The 18,057-nt window shown below is 36.8% G+C and overlaps 1 protein-coding gene across 1 annotated transcript in view; it reads right to left on the bottom strand.

Moving 5' to 3' along the window:
* The window catches only part of ALG13 (ALG13 UDP-N-acetylglucosaminyltransferase subunit), a 73,957-nt gene that overhangs the window by 38,735 nt on the left and 17,165 nt on the right, over window positions 1-18,057 (bottom strand). The window contains 12 exon segments of the mRNA XM_079910472.1: window positions 1,005-1,113; window positions 2,411-2,486; window positions 4,620-4,782; window positions 4,983-5,064; window positions 10,154-10,226; window positions 11,648-11,694; window positions 12,454-12,504; window positions 14,534-14,617; window positions 15,174-15,323; window positions 15,326-15,405; window positions 15,408-15,529; window positions 15,531-15,545. Of these exon segments, the coding sequence (XP_079766598.1) occupies window positions 1,005-1,113; window positions 2,411-2,486; window positions 4,620-4,782; window positions 4,983-5,064; window positions 10,154-10,226; window positions 11,648-11,694; window positions 12,454-12,504; window positions 14,534-14,617; window positions 15,174-15,323; window positions 15,326-15,405; window positions 15,408-15,529; window positions 15,531-15,545 (1,052 nt within the window).

Here is an 18,057-nt window from a genome sequence, read left to right as displayed (position 1 = left end):
TAGATTATTAACTATACCTAGGTTCACCGCCGAGGTTCAAGGAGTTGAATATGAAACATTAAAGGCTACCTTGATGGCAGAACTTTAAGACCTACTTTGATCAACTTAGTTATCTTATAAGGGGAGAGAAACAATTACTTATTTCAAGGGTTGGCAAACTTTCTCTGTAAAGAGCCATATAGTAAATATTTTACAGTTTGTGGGCCATGGGCTTCCCTGGTGGCGCAGTGGTTGAGAGTCCGCCTGCCGATGCAGGGGACGTGGGTTCGTGTCCCGGTCTGGGAAGATCCCACATGCCGCGGAGTGGCTGGGCCCATGAGCCACGGCCACTGAGCCTGCGCGTCCGGAGCCTGTGCTCCGCAACGGGGGAGGCCACAACAGTTAGAGGCCCGCATACCGCAAAAAAATAAAATAAAATAAATTAAAAAAAATAAAGTTTGTGGGCCATACAGACTCTTGCAATTATTCAAGTCTGTCATAAAACTTTATGGACACTTAAAATTGAATTTCATATAATTTTCATGTATCACGATACACTGTTCTTTTAATTTTTCCCTGACACTTAAAATATAAAAACCATTCTTAGCTCACAGACCATACAAAAACAGGTGGCAGACTGGATTTGATTCACAGGTCATAGTTTGCCAACACCTGACCTATTCATCTATCAGTGAGGGCAGTCTTGACACATTAAACTTAAGATGAACTTATTTCCACTTACAAGTTTCTGGTACTCTTAAAGTTATCTAAAGACACACAGTCTTTGCACAGTTGAAGTCCCTGATGAACATCAGACTCTAAAAGATCCCTCCCCAGTTCTAAACCTATTTGTTTCCTCCTTTGGATGTAAATCATGTATTGAGTAGGCTAAAAAGTACCATATAAACATATAAAAGTGGGTTTTTTTTAATAACAGTGGTTTGAAAACACCTCTTATTAAAAAAATTTGCAAAATTATTCTAGATCTGTCAGGATTCAAAAATATCCTGTTGATGTTTCATTACCTTTTCTGCTGTCCAGCCAAACATCAAATTCTACATTACGATAGATTTCTGGATCCAGGGCTTTGAGCACCTTATAAGGGAAGAGCATCTTTGATGGATTTTCTGGAGTCTAAAACAAAAATAATCATGCTACAAACTCACCATCCTTAAGTCTTCATTCTATGAAGAAGGAAGAAATAAGGTTCTTTTCTTCCTTTTTTAAAACTATGTACATATAGGCCTTTCCTTCTTTATTAAAAGAAATAGGACTTCCCTGGTGGCACAGTGGTTAAGAATCCACCTGCCAATGCAGAGGACATGGGTTCGAGCCCTGGTCCGGGAAGATCCCACATGCATCGGAGCAGCTAAGCACGTGCACCACAACTACTGAAGCCCGCACACCTGGAGCCCGTGCTCCGCAACAAGAGAAGCCCCAGCAATGAGAAGACTGAGCACCGCAATGAAGAGTAGCCCCGCTCACCACAACTAGAGAAAGCCCGCGCACTGCAACGAAGACCCAACATAGCCTAAATAAATAAATAAACCTTCATTAAAAAAAAAAGAAAAGCCACAATAAATTTTACTGTATTTTTTAAAAATCAGGAGTCTAAATAAGCAATATGCAGAAATCTAAAAGGTTATAGATGGCAGAAGGGAAATACTGTCTAAAGCAGCCAATAACTCAGGAGATACATAAATCAATGCAACACAGACCAGAATTAAAGATTCAGTCAGGGCTATTCAACAAGTCTCATCTTAATATGCATACAGAGGTGCAAGTGTTTCTGTACCCTAGACACCTAGACAAATCTGAAAAGGTTACTTCATTTTGGTCAAAATCTGCTACAATTTCCAAAAGAATTATCTTTTTCTTCTGCTTTCCTAGAATTTCATGGTATTCCATACTGTTTCCAAATTACCAGCACTTGGGGGCATACACAGAGATTGTTCTAGTAGTATTTGCCCTATTTAGCTAGTCTCAAACTGAAGGTCTGCTTGATATTAGACCTATACAGGTGGTAAAATTCCTCCTATTTCTCCAACTAGGATTACTACCTATTTTCTGAGTAAAATAGGAATAAACCTTACTCTCTTTAATGACAAAAAGAAACCTCAGCATCAGAAGACTGATTACAAACTAAATATCTATTGGGTTTCTAATATTACTTTAACTTGAAAACAACAGCTTCTGAAATTTCTCAAGTGTTCAGAGTTAAATTTGAAAAAAATTTACAATTCCATAGGAACAAAAATTCAGAGAACATTAAGCACACATTTTACATTTCAGATCAAGACTTACACGAAGGAAAACATCAGCTCTTCCCCCACCCCATATAACTAAAATGGACCATCTGACATTAACTAGTTTAAGTTATGATACTGCAAGCCAAGATTATGAAAATTCTTTGCCCTAGAAGATCTCAAACCTTTGCTTCTTCTGTTCCTTGATTGTACCCCTCTGGTATATTTTCAACATTGCAGCAGGCACCCCACTCTTCAGTCCTAATTGAAAAGATTTAGAACAAAGAGCTTTATATAAATGCAGGAGCTAAGTCGTAAGTCTAATGACTATACCACCATCTAGTGGTAAAGTAGCTCAGTTCTAAAAATGAGGCAAATACATTTTCATCCCAGCATTTACATTTATGCTTCTTTTTTTTAAGTACGTGCTACAAATACCTCCTATATATTTCATACCTCCTGTGGGGACACAATCTTAAGATGGTCACTATGATCCCCACCTCCTGGTGTTCACACTCTTGTATGATTTCCCTCCAAGTTTGCGTCTAACCAATAGACAGGATGTATATCATTACACTATATAAGAATGTAGTGTCTGTCTTGCTGATCTCTCTCTCTTGCTGACTATAAGGAAGCAAGCAGACATGTTCACCAACCCCATGTGGCAAGGAGCTGAGGGTTATTCTGGCTGACAGCCAGCAAAAAGCTGAAGTTCTCAGTCCTACAGCTGCAAGGAATTGAATACTACCAAGAACCATGTGGATCCTTCCCCAAAGCTCCAGATGAGAACTCAATCTTGGCTAAAACCCTCATTACATTCTTGTGAGATCCTAAGCAGAAGACCCAGATAAGCTGGGCCCAGATTCCTAACCCACATAAATTCTGAGATAAGAATGTTGTTTTAAGCTGCCAAGTTTGTGGAAATACTGTTACGCAGCAACAGATAACTAATACACCCTGCCTTCCTACTACTTTAGTTTCTGTAAGCCTCAAGTTCTTAATACAAATAATCGGTGCAGAATGAAGCAACTTCTACCCTGATATATATGGTTGCCACCCCCCCCCGCATTCCTTAATACAGTCATCCCTCGGTATCCATGAGGGATTGGGTCCAGGACCCCTGGTAGATATCAAAATCCTCAAGTTTCTCAAGTCCCTCACGGTCAGCCTTCCACCACCCCAGGTTCTGCATGTGGATCGGGAGGGCCAATTGTAAGTTTTAAAAAACCCTCTTTATCAAAAAAAAAAAAAGCATTAAACATTCAAGAAATAGAACTGCAAAACAACAAAAAGACAAGGTTATATCTGACTAGCACCAAGCCTATCTGAATTTCCAGACAGAAGAATCAGGGAGAAATATAAGACGACACCTACTTTATTATCTCAAAGTTTTTGACTAAATCTGTTCAATAATAGCTGCTTCCTCAGAGGCCACAATGTATACTCCTAGTGAGTACCAAAGGCAGACACTAAAAGCTCCTAAAACTCCCCTTTAGCCTGAGAGATTCTTTTCTACTAGCTGGATGTATGTGTCAAGTAACCACTTTGAACCTCAGTTACCATCTACAAAATGATGGTGCTGGTTTAGAATCAGGTTTTTTTCCCTCAAAGTGTGGTCCATGGCCTACCTCTATCAGAATACCTGGGTGTACTTGTTTAAAAAGTAGATCCCTGGCCCTACTCTGACCTCCAATTTTGAAGGGAGGCCCCAAAATCTGCCTAACAAGCGCCCTAAGTAATTCATATATAAGTTTGAGAATCATGCGATTATAGTTCCAAAGTCTCTTCTAGCAATTAAAGAACTGATTCTGGAGTCAGACTTGAGATATGTATCAGGAGGGGGAAATTTCCCCCCTACCCGTCTTAAGTTCTTGTGGCTGGACTAATAATAAAATTGACACAAGACAGGTTAACAGGAGAAAAACAAATTTAAAACTGATTCTGACTTGGACCAAACCCCCAAAGCCTGAGCATTTCGCAATGCAACATATCTTTTGGTAAAACTTCTCTTCCCCCATTAAAAAACGTATATCCCTGCACATACAAGCATACATACATACATACATGTGTGTGTATATACAGTTGGCCCCTTCATTTCAGCAGGTTCCACATCCACAGATTCAACCAGCCACGGATGGAATTGGTTGAATCTGTGGACGCAGAACCCATGGATATGGAGAGGGCCAACTGCACATACTACACTGTTTTATACAAGGGACTTGAGAATCAAGCATTTTGGTGTTTGCAGGGGTCCTGGCACCAATCCTCCAGAAATGCCAAGAGATGACTGTGTATAAATACACTAAGTCATAAGCTTGCCAGGTCCCTTCCACTTTCAAATGATACACAGAAACATGATGATCTTGTAGTTGACATCCCCTTTCCCTTTATTACCTATCCTGAGTTGAACTCTTGTAGTTAATATGGACATCCCCACTGCTAGTCACAGCACTGTTCCTGTTCTTCTTGGAACCACTTCGAAACAACTTAACTGCAGTCTTCAACTCTTCTTCATCCACAACAAACACATCTTTATAGAGAATTTCATACAATACAGCTAAAGGAAAAAATGACCAAAACTCCAATTGTCAAAATAAGAATTTTTATAACAATGTGAAAATAGCTATAACCCAGTATATGAATTCAATAGGTACCAACAAAGTTTTAAAAGAGCTATTTATGGTGGGCCACTCAATTTAAAGATCGGCAACAAATCATCTGAAAGCACACCCAAACATTTATAAAGCCTTCACATGCCTTGACAAACAGCTGCACTTGACTGAAATTGTTTTGAGTACACTGAATCGTAATGACCATTACTTGAACAGCAGAGTAGAATCTGAAGAAAAGAAAAACACATAGAACAATTAAGTGAATGTTAGATATCTTACAACCATGAAATACTTCAAATTAAGTTGCTAATCAGAAATTGATAAACTAAATGAATTTGCTTTTTAAAAAAAGTGACTTTCAGATTCTACATATGTGATATCATACAGTATTTGTCTTTCTCTGTTTGACTTATTTCACTTAGCATACATGTCAATCAAATCTCAGTAAGGCTGGGGAAAAAGTGAGTTTAGAATCCAAATACAGATAAATGAAAGCTGTATGCCACAAACAGATTTTCTTGACAGTGAGTTTTATTTTTTTTAATTTTTTTAATAAGCAAAAAGAATCTGAAAAATATATATATATGTACAACTAAATTACCCTGCTGCACACCTGCAATTAACATAACACTGCAAACTAACCACACTTCAATTTTTTAAAAAAGACATTTTCCAAAATGGTTGTGCAATTTATACTCATACTAGCAGTATATTAGAGTTTTAGTTACTCCAGGTTCTTGACACAATTTTTCATCCTTTTTTATTTTTGTTCATTGTTTGGAGTTGTTTTTGTAGTTCTTTTTTGTTCCTTTCTTCTTCTTCTGCTCTCTTACGAGTTGATAACTTTCTTTAGTGTTACATTTGGATTCTTTTCTCTATTATGTGTGTGTATCTATTACAGATTTCTAGTTTGTGGTTAGCATGAGATTTATATATAGCAATCTCTCTCTCTCTATATATATATATTTACACATGATTATTTTAAACTGCTGATCTCTTAATTTCAAATGCATTTTATCAACCCTGTATTTTTACTCTCCTTCCCTCATGATTACTGTTTTTGACATCATATTTTACATCTTTTTTGTGTATCCCTTAATGCTTATTGTGGATATAGATATTTTATTACTTTTGTCTTTTAACCTTCTTACCATCTTTGTATGTGGTTGACTTCCAAAAAGATGTGGTACATATATACAATGGAATATTACTCAGCCATAAAAAAAGAATGAAATAATGCCATTTGCAGCAACATGAATGGACCTAGAGATTATCATGCTAAGGGAGGTAAGACAGTGACTTTTAAATGTCAAGATTAAAATCACTGCTAAGGCAACACTGTGAGCCTCAATCACATTCCTGATAATATACCAAACAAGTCCCGATTTACGAATTTGCAAAAGATGGGAACTTTTACAAATTGAGCAAATAGAATAGGAAGCCTAACAGAAGTCAAACGACCCAGCTGAACTTCTAAAAATGGAGAAAACAGGTCAAATATCCCAAATTTAGACTATGGGGGGAGGAATTTCATTCAATTTATTCAAAATGTTATCCACTATATTGAATAGCAATATATCAATATGCTATATGGGAGCCTTCCTTAAAGAACTGAGGCACTGAGATAGCTATAAAATGAGTTAATCTCTTAGCTGATTCCTTCAATATCTAGTTTTTTCGAACAACATTCAGAGGTGAGGCTTACTAACCAAATTATTTCAGTAAAAATCCTCCCTGGCTCCATGTGATGAAATCTGTTTATATAACAGGTCCAAAACCTTTTTGAATTTTTCTTCAAAAACCTCTGTCTTGTGTAAAGGATGTAATCCCTAGTGATTAAGTCTATTTTATTTTGAAGCCATCTCTGCAAACAACCTGAGGTAATAAAGACAATTCTCTGTGATCTATGAGAGGATAGTGCCACCAAGTTTCCTTGGCAGAAAATTATCGTAAGGACTCTTTTTTTCTACTTTCCTACACTACCCTGGGCTAGCTTCTCCCAATGAACAAGTTCTCTGACCGCAGGTCTATTATTCTTCCCTAGTCTTTTTTTGCAATCACAACTCTATCAGTATAATCCATTTCAAAGTACTGAGAGGGAGTATCAAGCTAAAGTAACCCACAATAAAGTTTAAGTTGCAAAGTTTCACCCACCCCCAAGGGGTATTTGCATTTAAGAGGAGTTCATTAATCTAAAAGAACAGTGAGCAGATTTTGAGCTGAGAAGCCTTTTGTACTTTGGACTAGAAGAACTGGAAACTCCAACAAAGAAAGGTTAATAACCAGAGGCAGTTAGTAAGGATTAGTTAAAGGAACCCAGCTAACCAGAACTGATGACTAAATAAGCAGGAAAGAAAACAAAGATGAGTATACAATTTCTCTATTGAAGTGGCAAGAAGTTCTATTTTGATTGGAAGAGGCAAAACTAAGCATGATGGCTTTTATGTTCCTGGTGGTATCTCAACATAAAATAATAATTTTCTCATACATACTTGTGGGTGGTGTGTTTGTTGGGGGTGGGAAGGTGGGATGTAATGGCAGTAAACTAGTTAAAAATGAGGCAGATCTAGATTACTGATGGGGATAAATATCTGAAAAGAACAAGTGACAGAATGTTAAGTATGAGCCCATCTACATAAAAACTAATAAATGAATAAATACATAGAGAATGAAATTGGGATACCCATCCAAACTTAATAGCTGTTACTTTGAAGCACATGAGATTGAAAAGCATGAACAGAAACTTGACTTTTCACTCTACATTTCCAGATACACGTTTCACTTTGTTTTAAATATAGTGTTTTTCTATTCTTTCTAGATAGAACAAATTGGCTGAGTGAAAATGGCTAGTTTCCAGTAGCATTCACTTTGACACTGGATAACTATGTAAAATGCAGAATTAAGTCAGCTAAAAAGGTGAAAGGTACTAGGGTGAACATTAGGTATTTATTTCTTCAAAAATGTGCTCTAAAATATATTTTATGCAAAGCTTATTAATAATGTTCACTGCTTTTAATAAAGTCATTTTTGAAAATACAAACAATTCAAATATAAATCTTAGGAGCCTGAACTGATACAGCAACTAAGTTTTAGGCAAAGCAAGGTGTCACACAACAAAAGTACCCTGCTGCCACCTGGCTCTTCCATACTTAAATTTCAATACAAACTAACATTCGCTTTATACATTCCCAAATCAGACATATATACAGTATCCTGTGCAATGCAAATACCCAACTGCTGTTAAGTGTTAGCTCTATATATATGTATGGATGAGACTTACACATGATATTCTCATGGCTGCACACACTAAAAAGGTCTTACATTTCTGTATTCTTATGGTTCCCAATGGGTGATGTTTTCCCCTTAATTAGCTCAAAAATACAAATGTAAAATGTATAAGACTCATTTGAAAACAGAGCTGTATAATTATAGGAACTAGGTGGTAGGAATATGGATGTTCACCATACAAATCTTATAATTTCTCTCTGTATGAAAATTTTCAGAATAAAATGTTGGAGAAAAAAAATAACTGCAGGTTTAAAGGTTCCTGGTAAAGATCTAACTGTCTAAATCTCATCTCAGACAATGCTGTGTACAGTTGCTAAAACACAATAGCTAACACGCCTCTTCCTCAAACAAGTCTGATTATGTCACACCTTTGCTTAAAAACTCTGAATTGAGTGTTTAGGGACAATTATACTAATGTCTGAATTTACTTTGAAAGACATCAAAACTTAAGATGGATTGATGAATGGATAGAGGGGTGGTTAGATATGTGACAAAACAAGGATATTAAATATTAGCAGTGGACTAAGTGGTGGGCTTATGGATGCTCAATGTAAAATTCTTTTCGCTTTTCTGTATGTTTGAAAAACCTTCATAATAAAATACTGGAAAAAAGCTTCAATTGTCTATTCTGTACAATGAAAAGCCAAATTATTGGCACAGCCTACTACATCCCTCTAGCCTATCTTTTCAGCACTGTCTTCCCCCCATCCAGCTACTTGGCCTCAAAGGGTCTCTTGCTTCTATGCCTTTGTATATAGTGTTTCCTCTGAAGAGACTGCCCTTTATACTTGTTAAACTCATTTTTTTTTAATACTCCACTTAAATGTCACAACCACCATGAAACTTTCTAAACTCCCTAAAGCACAGTGAAGGGCTTTTTCTTATATGCTCTTTGCATATAGTTGTATTATAAAACATATCACTTCACTGTAGTTATTTACATGTCTGTCTTCATAGCCTCTTGAGCCCTTAGAGGGCAAGGATTTTGCTGTATTAACTGTGGTATCCCCAAAACCTAGTAAACTGCCTGGTACACTACAGGGGCTTAATGTTTACTGAACAAATTGGCAGTACCATCAGTAAAATAATTAACATGCCCCAATTTATACTTATGTTCTAAGTTATCTCTTGCATCCTATTCAGTCTTTTCTATTCCTAACGCCACTTGCCTAGTTCAGGCCTTCTGTCTAGATTACTGTAATATTCTAACAGTTCTACCAGTATCTAGTCTTATCTTACCATCAAAATGCTGCCTGAATTTTGCTCCATGGTATGAAACAAGACAAAACTCAAATACTGTGTAATCTACATTCACTAATCAAATCATCTGGATAGAAGGCTTTTCTTAAAAACTTTTTGGAAGAAAAACTGTATGCTAAAAAACAATCTGTTTACCTGCTGAGAGTTCTCAACCAACTAAACAACCTCCTACTATTTTCCAAGCACCTTACTAGACAGTAGTAGCACATTGTCCCTGCACTTAAGAAACTTTCAGACTAATGAGAGAAACAGACATGAAAACATATACAAGGTGATAAACACTATACTTACCTGGGTGATGCTAGGGGAACAAAAAGGGAGGAAATAACTCCAGGGGAGGTGGTAAAGTTTCAAAGGAATTAACATTTGAGATACAAAGGAAAAGAGCATGAAAGTTGGACTCTCTGGACACATGATGTACTAAGGTTGAAGTACAATGAAGCTAGAAAGAAGGTTTGGGACCCTTTAGGTTACTGAATGTCTAGCTTCAGAATTTGATCCTTATCTTCTAGTCAATGGAGAGTCAATTAGGGTTTTGGGTGGTTTTTTTCCTATTACAGAGGAGTGACAAGATCAGGTTTGTTCAGAAAGATAGCTAACAATACTTAGGCTGACTAACTGGAGAGGAAAAGGCTAGTTGTAGAAAAGCTTGGCTTTTAGACTGTGCTTATTTTTTCATTAATTAGGTTTAAAAGGATGATTTCTTAATGATAAGCTGGCAGCATCATTCAATTTTTTATTTTAGTAAACATTCACTTATCTTCTTACCTTGTCTTCATAGCCATTATCTGTGACATGAGTTGGAGGCCTGCCAGGATAGCGATAAAGAATGAAATCCCGACTACATGGGTAGAAAACAAAGATGGATGAGAAGAGACAATTCAGTATATGCAAGAAATAGTTATAAGAACAAAGATTTGTGCTTTTAAACTGCCTACCTTATTCATCTAAAATAACCTAAATGTTTAAGAGGATAAATATTAATTCAACATAGACAGCTAACTGTCCCTAAAGTCCTATGCATTTTTAAAATGTATCTTAATTTGAGGAGAGGAGGAATAAAGAAAATAAACTGCCAATTGTATGAATGTAAGTTTTGGAGGCTCCCATTTATTTAAAGCAGGTGTTGGCAAATTTTTCTTGGTAAAAGACCAGATAACAAACATGGTTTTTGCAGGCCATATGATTTGCTCAACTTCGACTCTGTAGCCTGAAAGCAGCCATAGGCAATGCATAAACAAATGTACGTGAAAGCTTTATTTATGGACACTGAAACTGAATTTTATATAATTTTCATATGCCATGAAATATTATTCTTTTGATTCTTTTTAACCATTTAAAAATTTTTAAAAAGCATTCTTAGCCAAGAGCCATACAAAATAACAAAAAGCAGGCCAATTCAAAAGGTTGTCCCTGATTTAAAAGCAACAACTGATTAGCTGCCTGCTCCATGCCTCTTCTGTACTACTTCTTGCTGGATTTAGTGAGGGATGAGCAGACTGCAAAACAGTAACTTGAACAAGTCCCCATACAAGAGGGTTCTGATTCTATCAAGGTATATGCTATCTCACCATCCTAAGAACTGTGAAGGAGTCTTATACAGATCCAACTCCTTAAATGAACAAGATTCCCACTAGCCTCTAACCCACATTATATAACCTACTGCTTTCAGAAATGCCACTTTCGCAGTTTTAAAGACCAAAACAGAACTTCCAAAGCAGTAGGGCAGTGTTTTTCAAATTTTTCCACCATTACTGCCTCTCTAAAGAGCCTTTAAAAAAAATACGTTTCTTAATTTCCCTATAAAATTTTAATACTACAGATATACTGTATATCTGTTCTCATACTGTGACCCTTTGAAGGATCATAAACCAATGTAATATCTAATATTTGTTGTCCTCAGGAAACAATTTCTACCCTCTTGGAAGTGATATTGCCCCAATGAGCACACATGTACAAAAGGCACAAAGTTAAATACACAAAAATTCTAAGATAAGTATTCCGATTTTCTACAGGAATAGTACTAGCAGTTCTTAAAGCCCTTTATTCTTCCATTCAAACGGACACAAATGTAGAAGTTCTCCACCCCAAAATTACGCCATTGACTTTGCTTAGACCACTTCATTTGACTATCAATACATCAAATCTCAAATATTCCCAATCCTAAAGGGACTTTATTAGAAACCTTACACACACACACACACACACACACACACACACATGCTTTCTCTCTTAAAAAAAAAAAAAAGAGATCTAACTTACTTATAAATTAGAGAAAGAGCTCTTATTTCCAGATGGCCAGCACTTTCCTAAACATAAACAGTGCATAAAGTTTTTAAAAGCATTCTGTATCTAGGAGGTAAAAGTTTTCGCAAGTTCAACAATTGTTTTTTTAGATGCTTAGCACTGTTGTAGGTGAAGAATTTGTACAACACACTATAACTTGCTTTGAGGCTTGGGATACTGTGATAGTTACTTATTAACATAAACTTATTCTGAGAAAAAATTGGACCTAAAGATCTTCTTAGTTAGCTATTAAGTAACAAGGACAGGAATATGGGAGATTTAAAAGACACAATAAAAATGTAATTAGTGTAAGAATACGAAGTTAGCAGGGTATTTAGTAAATGTGTTAAGTCCAGAACTATGGAATTAATTTAATCACATAAAATTATTTTTAATATGTTTAGGAATCTTACTCCCACATAAAAGAAGGATAACTACAAATCAGGAGAATTGTTTAATAAAAAAAATAATGACCTAGTAACATTCATTGCCACCCCCCTCCCCCATTAAAGTGAAAAGGCTTGGGTTAGTCCTGTTCCCAAGTAGTGTATACTCTTTCACTAGTCTATAGATGATAAAATTGTTAACACACAATTTTCAATATTCAACACAAAACAACAGGTCAATTCCCAGCCTCTAAACTTTTGCAAGAACTATTTGATTCAACACAGCTGGCTACTTAAGAAAATAGACTGGGCCTAGCTAAAGTGACACAGCTGAATGATACTTAGGCTACTATTCCAAATACTCTGAAAAGATTAAACCCCCATATTTGATCTTACCTTGGGATCTCCCAACCGTTCCAGGTATTTCTCAAAAGATCCCTCCACATACTTCAAAAATAAAACAAACTTGACTTAACCAAATACATAGCATTACTGAAATCTGATTATATTGCTGTTGTTCAGCTGAACAATTATGGTATTAAATGACTACTTTGCACAGCACCTCAAGAAGATTTGTACATACACAAAAGTTAGTGGAGAAAAGCTGGACTATAAGACTATCTCAGGAACTGCTCCTGGCTTATCCACATACCAGTGCATTTCATCAAACAGTATGCCTTTGGAGTTTCTTTTGAAATGCCAACTTAAGTAACGACAATTTTCATAAATCAAGCAAGCACAATAATTATAAGGATTTCAAATTTGACAGCAGACATGCATTTACAAAGTTAAACTGAGGAACTTTAAAAGGAATTTCACTAGTTTCAAACAAAGCACAGGCAACAAGGGAACTTTTTGGGTGATGGAAATATTTTGTATCTTGACTGCAGTAGCAGTTGCTTGACTATATTATTGCCAAAACTTAAAACACTAAACTTACAATGGTGAATTTTATGATATGTAAAATATACCTCAATAAAAATTAAACTCAGGAAATATAATATACATTTAGTTCCATGCATGTATATCACTAGACTTAAAAAACTATGTTAATTTTTCTCAGTTTCCTTTTTAAACAGTTTTGAGGCATAACTGACATACAATAAGCACACATATTTAAATGGCACAAATAAGTTGACTTACGTATGCACCCATGAAACCATCATGACAATCGTGATAGTGAATATATCCATCACCCCCGTAAGTTTCCTTGTGCCCCTCTATAACTTCACTAACCCCCAAGCAACCACTGATCTGCTTTCTGTCACTACAGATTGACTTGTATTTTCTAGAGTTTTATATAAAGGAAATCATACAGTATGTACTTTTTTGGGGAGGTCTGGCTTCTTTCACTCTGCATAATTAATCTGAGATTCATCCATGTGGTTTTAAAATTTTACAGACATCTTTGTTACTCAAAATGTGGTCCTTGAACAACAGCAAGCATCACTCAGGAATTTAACTGCTGAAATCTGGGGCCCCAGCTCAGATCTAGTGAATCAGAATTGTTTTTTTAACAAGATCCCCAGGTGATTTGTATGCACAAAAATACTTGAGATGCACTGCTTTACACCATGGTCTTGCATTTGAAGTAATTTCACAAAGAATCCTTTCCCCAGGTGTGGTGACCACTAATTAACTTCAAGGTAATAAGCTTTAAAATCAAGAAGGCTTCATATAGTTTTAAAATTCACAGAAACCTGTTGAGAAAATTAAGAGTAAACCTCGAACAGCAGGCAAATACCCATAATATAGTCAGGAGAACAAATAGTACTGGAAGGGCTAGGAATGTTTAAAACAACAAAAAAACGAACAACAAAAAAAAACAACAGCCACAGGAAAGGGCGCACTTCAAATCAGATCTTGATAAAACCTTATTTTGTTAACAAGAATTCAAATACTTCAACGTATACGAAGATGCCTTCTAAAAGTTGTTTTAAAGTTAATCATTAGTGGCAGAGCTCCAATTACCAGTTTGTCACATGAAAAAGACATGTTCAGGAATAAGTTGTTTCCTTAGAGTTAAGTTTTACAAGATTCTTCAAGTTGACTGGCTGACAATCACTGTGCATAGAATTAAGAAAGAACACAAGGGGTTCCCATTTATACAAATTTAAAAATACACATTTAAAAATATTAACATAGCCAAACCCCTCGTGAACTGATTACTTGTTTAAGAGAACTGTGATATGGATAACAGTCACAATGTGACTTTTTGGGTGTGGGGGTGAATAAATAGTGGGAAGGATAAAGATTAACTTTCTTAATTTTTAATTAAAGTACAAAACAATCTAATTCTGGGAGAAGATCCAGCAGCATGCTACTAGCTAGGAGGAAGGAAGCCAACTGAAAATTAAATATTTGCTATTGAGAGGAGATTGCGGGATATAATATTCATGCGTAGGTACTCAAAATTCATTTCCTACCTGCTACATATTCTATGAGCAACTCTCCCTTGGGTATGTATTCTACTTACAGACTCAAACGTTTGTTGATTTTCTCTCATATATGAGACACAAGCCTTCCTGATTTCCAAGTGATGGACCTGGCTGCAAAACAACTAAAAAGAAGAGAAAGACCAGCTCACTGTCAGCAGTTATTTGAAACAGAAGCTTCTAAGTTAAGACTATGAACTGGACACTCAAGTCCTCCCCTTATTCAGAACATACGTAGGAAACTGGGAAATTAAGTCCTGATCTTACTAAAATCTGTTTTTGTCATCTTTAGCGATACAGAAGAGGTATGATTCTGTCATGCCCCCCCTTTCTACTACTATAAATTTTTCCTTAGGCATAAAATTTAGGGGAAGAAGGTGCTGCTTATAAAGGATCAAGATACATTTCAAAGTTTTCTTTAACCCCATTACTTTACCTCTTACATTCCAAAGTGGCATTTAGAAAACAGAGAAGATAGCAAAGGCACAGCAATATATTTGAACTAATCAGCAAAGGCATGCACCAAGCTAATAAGTAGAGAGACCCTGATGTTTTAAATAGGGAAAAGGGAATTTCTGTTGTTCTGTTTGGGTGGGCTACAGGTCTTCTAGCTACAGAACTGTGCCAAATCTCAAACTCCAAAAACTCAGCATAGAGAAGATGTATTTGTTTTCCTTTTACCTGCTCCGAAATAGCCCGAAAGAGGCAAGAGGCATCCTTGGCAGTCAGCTTTCGAAACAGCCCTAAGCTGCCTAAGTATTCATCCATTGATGCCTCATTCAGAGACTTCTGGCCGCAGTACTTTTTCCATCCTTTATGCATTGTGCACAGGGGGTGGAGTTGGGGAGGGGGAGAAAGTAACACAGGTGTGGCAAGAAGGAAAAAGCAGGGTGCAGGTAGGAATGGGTAGCAGTAACAGGGCTTGCTTATGCAGGTATCCAGAAAGCAGCCCAAAGTCTAGGCACGAGAAGGCAGTTGGAGTCAGCGCTGCACAATCTTGGCACTTCTCAGGAGCAGGAGAAGCAAAGGGCTGGCCCAGGATAAGTCGGGACCCTGTGAAAAGAAGAGGAAGAGCCGATGCTCCTAGGAATAGAGAACTTGACTTGAGAAGGAGACGTGGGAGCGAGAAGGAACTTGCAGAGTTACCTTGTTGGGGAAGGGTGGGAGTAACCCAACCAGCCCAAGGTTGAGAGAAGTATGCACAAGCAGCTGAGCTTCGGGACCAAAAGGAAGCCGAGTCTGCAGCTTAACTCAAGGCAACTGCTGCACGAGGTTGCAAAGGGACTGCAATAAGGCTCAGGTGTGTATGATGCAGCCCAACCCACATTACATTGCTTTAAGATCTCTGCCCGAATTTTCAACCAGTCTCTGCCCAAGTTCCCTGCTCCCATCATAGTTTCATGTAGATGAGAGGAAAAAAAAATCGGAACATAATTAACTGAGTAAGCGTTTGTGTTAAGACTACCTTAAGAAACAAAGAAAATGGGAGGGAGAGGGGGACTCCCTTGATCTAAAAGGGCAGAGGTCACAGTTCAAGCAAAGTAAAGGGCCAAAGCAAGTTATCTGGATATTTCAGGTATGACGTTTAAGTAATCTCATTTATTTCTCCTAAATAATAATAACCCTCTGCTGGGACCACAGAAATTAAATCCATTAGTTATGCTAGAAAACACTAATACAATTCTTGACTAATGTCTCCAAACTACCGTACAACATTTACAGAAAGAGAAATTGCAAAAAGTGTCTTTCTCTGAAAATGCAAACAATGAAAATTTAAAATGAAGCTTAATGGAAGAAATATCTTACCCACAAACTTGCTAATAGGCTACATTTAAAATGCTGTGGCACCACACTAGAGGTGTTGGACATGAGAGGCATGTTTCAATGTTTAGGGCACTTTTCTGGAAAAACTGCTCTTAATTCTGAGAAAACCGAAGTAAATACGACTGTACTTTTTGTAAGGTTCAAAAACAGCACTGGTCACTTGTATTACTTGATTTCACTGTCAAGTGTTATTTAAATGCCAAAATCCAATTCCATTCTTACTTTTTCTAAGTGTTTTAAGAAATAAATAGATCTAAAGCTGGCTTTGGAGAAGCTGCAAAATTAAGCTGCTTTCAGAATTGTTTTTCTGGTATCTGTGGCTCCAGTAGTAATCATGACTGCCTCCAACAGGAAAAGCATCAATAATCAATTTTACAATTTAGGAATGAAATAAAAGCATGGTAGAAAAAATAAAATCTTGACTTTCTTTAGCATGCCAATTTGAAATTACCTTGACTAATTTATTTTTCAAAGAAACCGAAACACTGGTGCAGAAGTTCTGAAACATGGTTTGGGAAGAGGGATCACCATCTTTCTTTAAGACCATAAATTCACTGAGAAAAACTGAATTATAGTGAAAAAGTTAATTCATTTTTGGCATTTTTTACTTGTAGAGAAAAATGTAAATTCTTCATATTTATTGCTATTTATACTAAAAATATGGTATATAAAGCTTCAATCAATATTAACCCATACACTTCTTTTGAAAAAGGGAATAGAAGAAGGGAAAACTGGGAGAGGGAGAGAGAATCAGAAAATAGGTGAAAGAGCAGGAAACAAAGAGAAGAAAAATTAGAGGCAGGAAGACAAAGAGAGATAGAGGAAAGGGAAAGTAAACACACAAAGAAAACACACAGAAAGAGACCCATACAAATTCAGTCAATTGATTTTTGACAAAGGTGCAAAAGCAGCTCAATAGAGAAAATAGTGTTTTTATCAAATGCTGCTGGAACACCTGACATCCATATGCAAAATAAGAACAATGATCCTCAAACTATACCTCACATCTTCTACAATAATTAACTCAAAATGGATCAAAGATCTAAATGTAGAACAAAACTTCAAAACTTTTAGACGACAGCATAGGAGAAAATCTTCAAGACCTTGAGTTGGGAAAAGAGAACTTAGATGTGATATAATAAAAGAAAAATTGATTAATTGGACTTTATCAAAATTCAGAACTTTTGCTCCGCAAATGACACTATTAGGAGAGTGAAAACACAAGCCACAGACTGGAAGATACATGTCTGACAAAAAAACTTTGTATCAAAAATATATAAGAGAACTCAAAAGTCAACAATAAGAAAAGAACAATACAATTTAAAATGGGCAAAGATCTGACTACACATTTCACCAAAGATATAGGAGCGCCTAATAAGCACGTAAGAAGGTGTTTAACGTCATTAGGAAAATGCAAATTAAAACCACAATGAGGGCTTCCCTGGTGGCGCAGTGGTTGAGAGTCCGCCTGCCGATGCAGGGGACACGGGTTTGTGCCCCGGTCCGGGAAGATCCCACATGCCGCGGAGCGGCTGGGCGCGTGAGCCCTGGCCGCTGAGCCTGCGCGTCCGGAGCCTGTGCTCCGCAACGGGAGAGGCCACAACAGTGAGAGGCCCGCGTACCGCGCAAAAAAAAAAAAACAAAAAAAACCCACAATGAGACATCACTACACACCTACTAGGGTGGCTATGATAAATAGTACAGACAATAACAAGTGTTAGCAAGGACGTGGAGAAACTGG

This window comes from Stenella coeruleoalba, assembly GCF_951394435.1.
Source record: "Stenella coeruleoalba genome assembly, chromosome: X".
In the NCBI taxonomy this organism is placed as follows: domain Eukaryota; kingdom Metazoa; phylum Chordata; class Mammalia; order Artiodactyla; family Delphinidae; genus Stenella; species Stenella coeruleoalba.
This window is presented reverse-complemented; position numbering and strand designations above follow the sequence as displayed.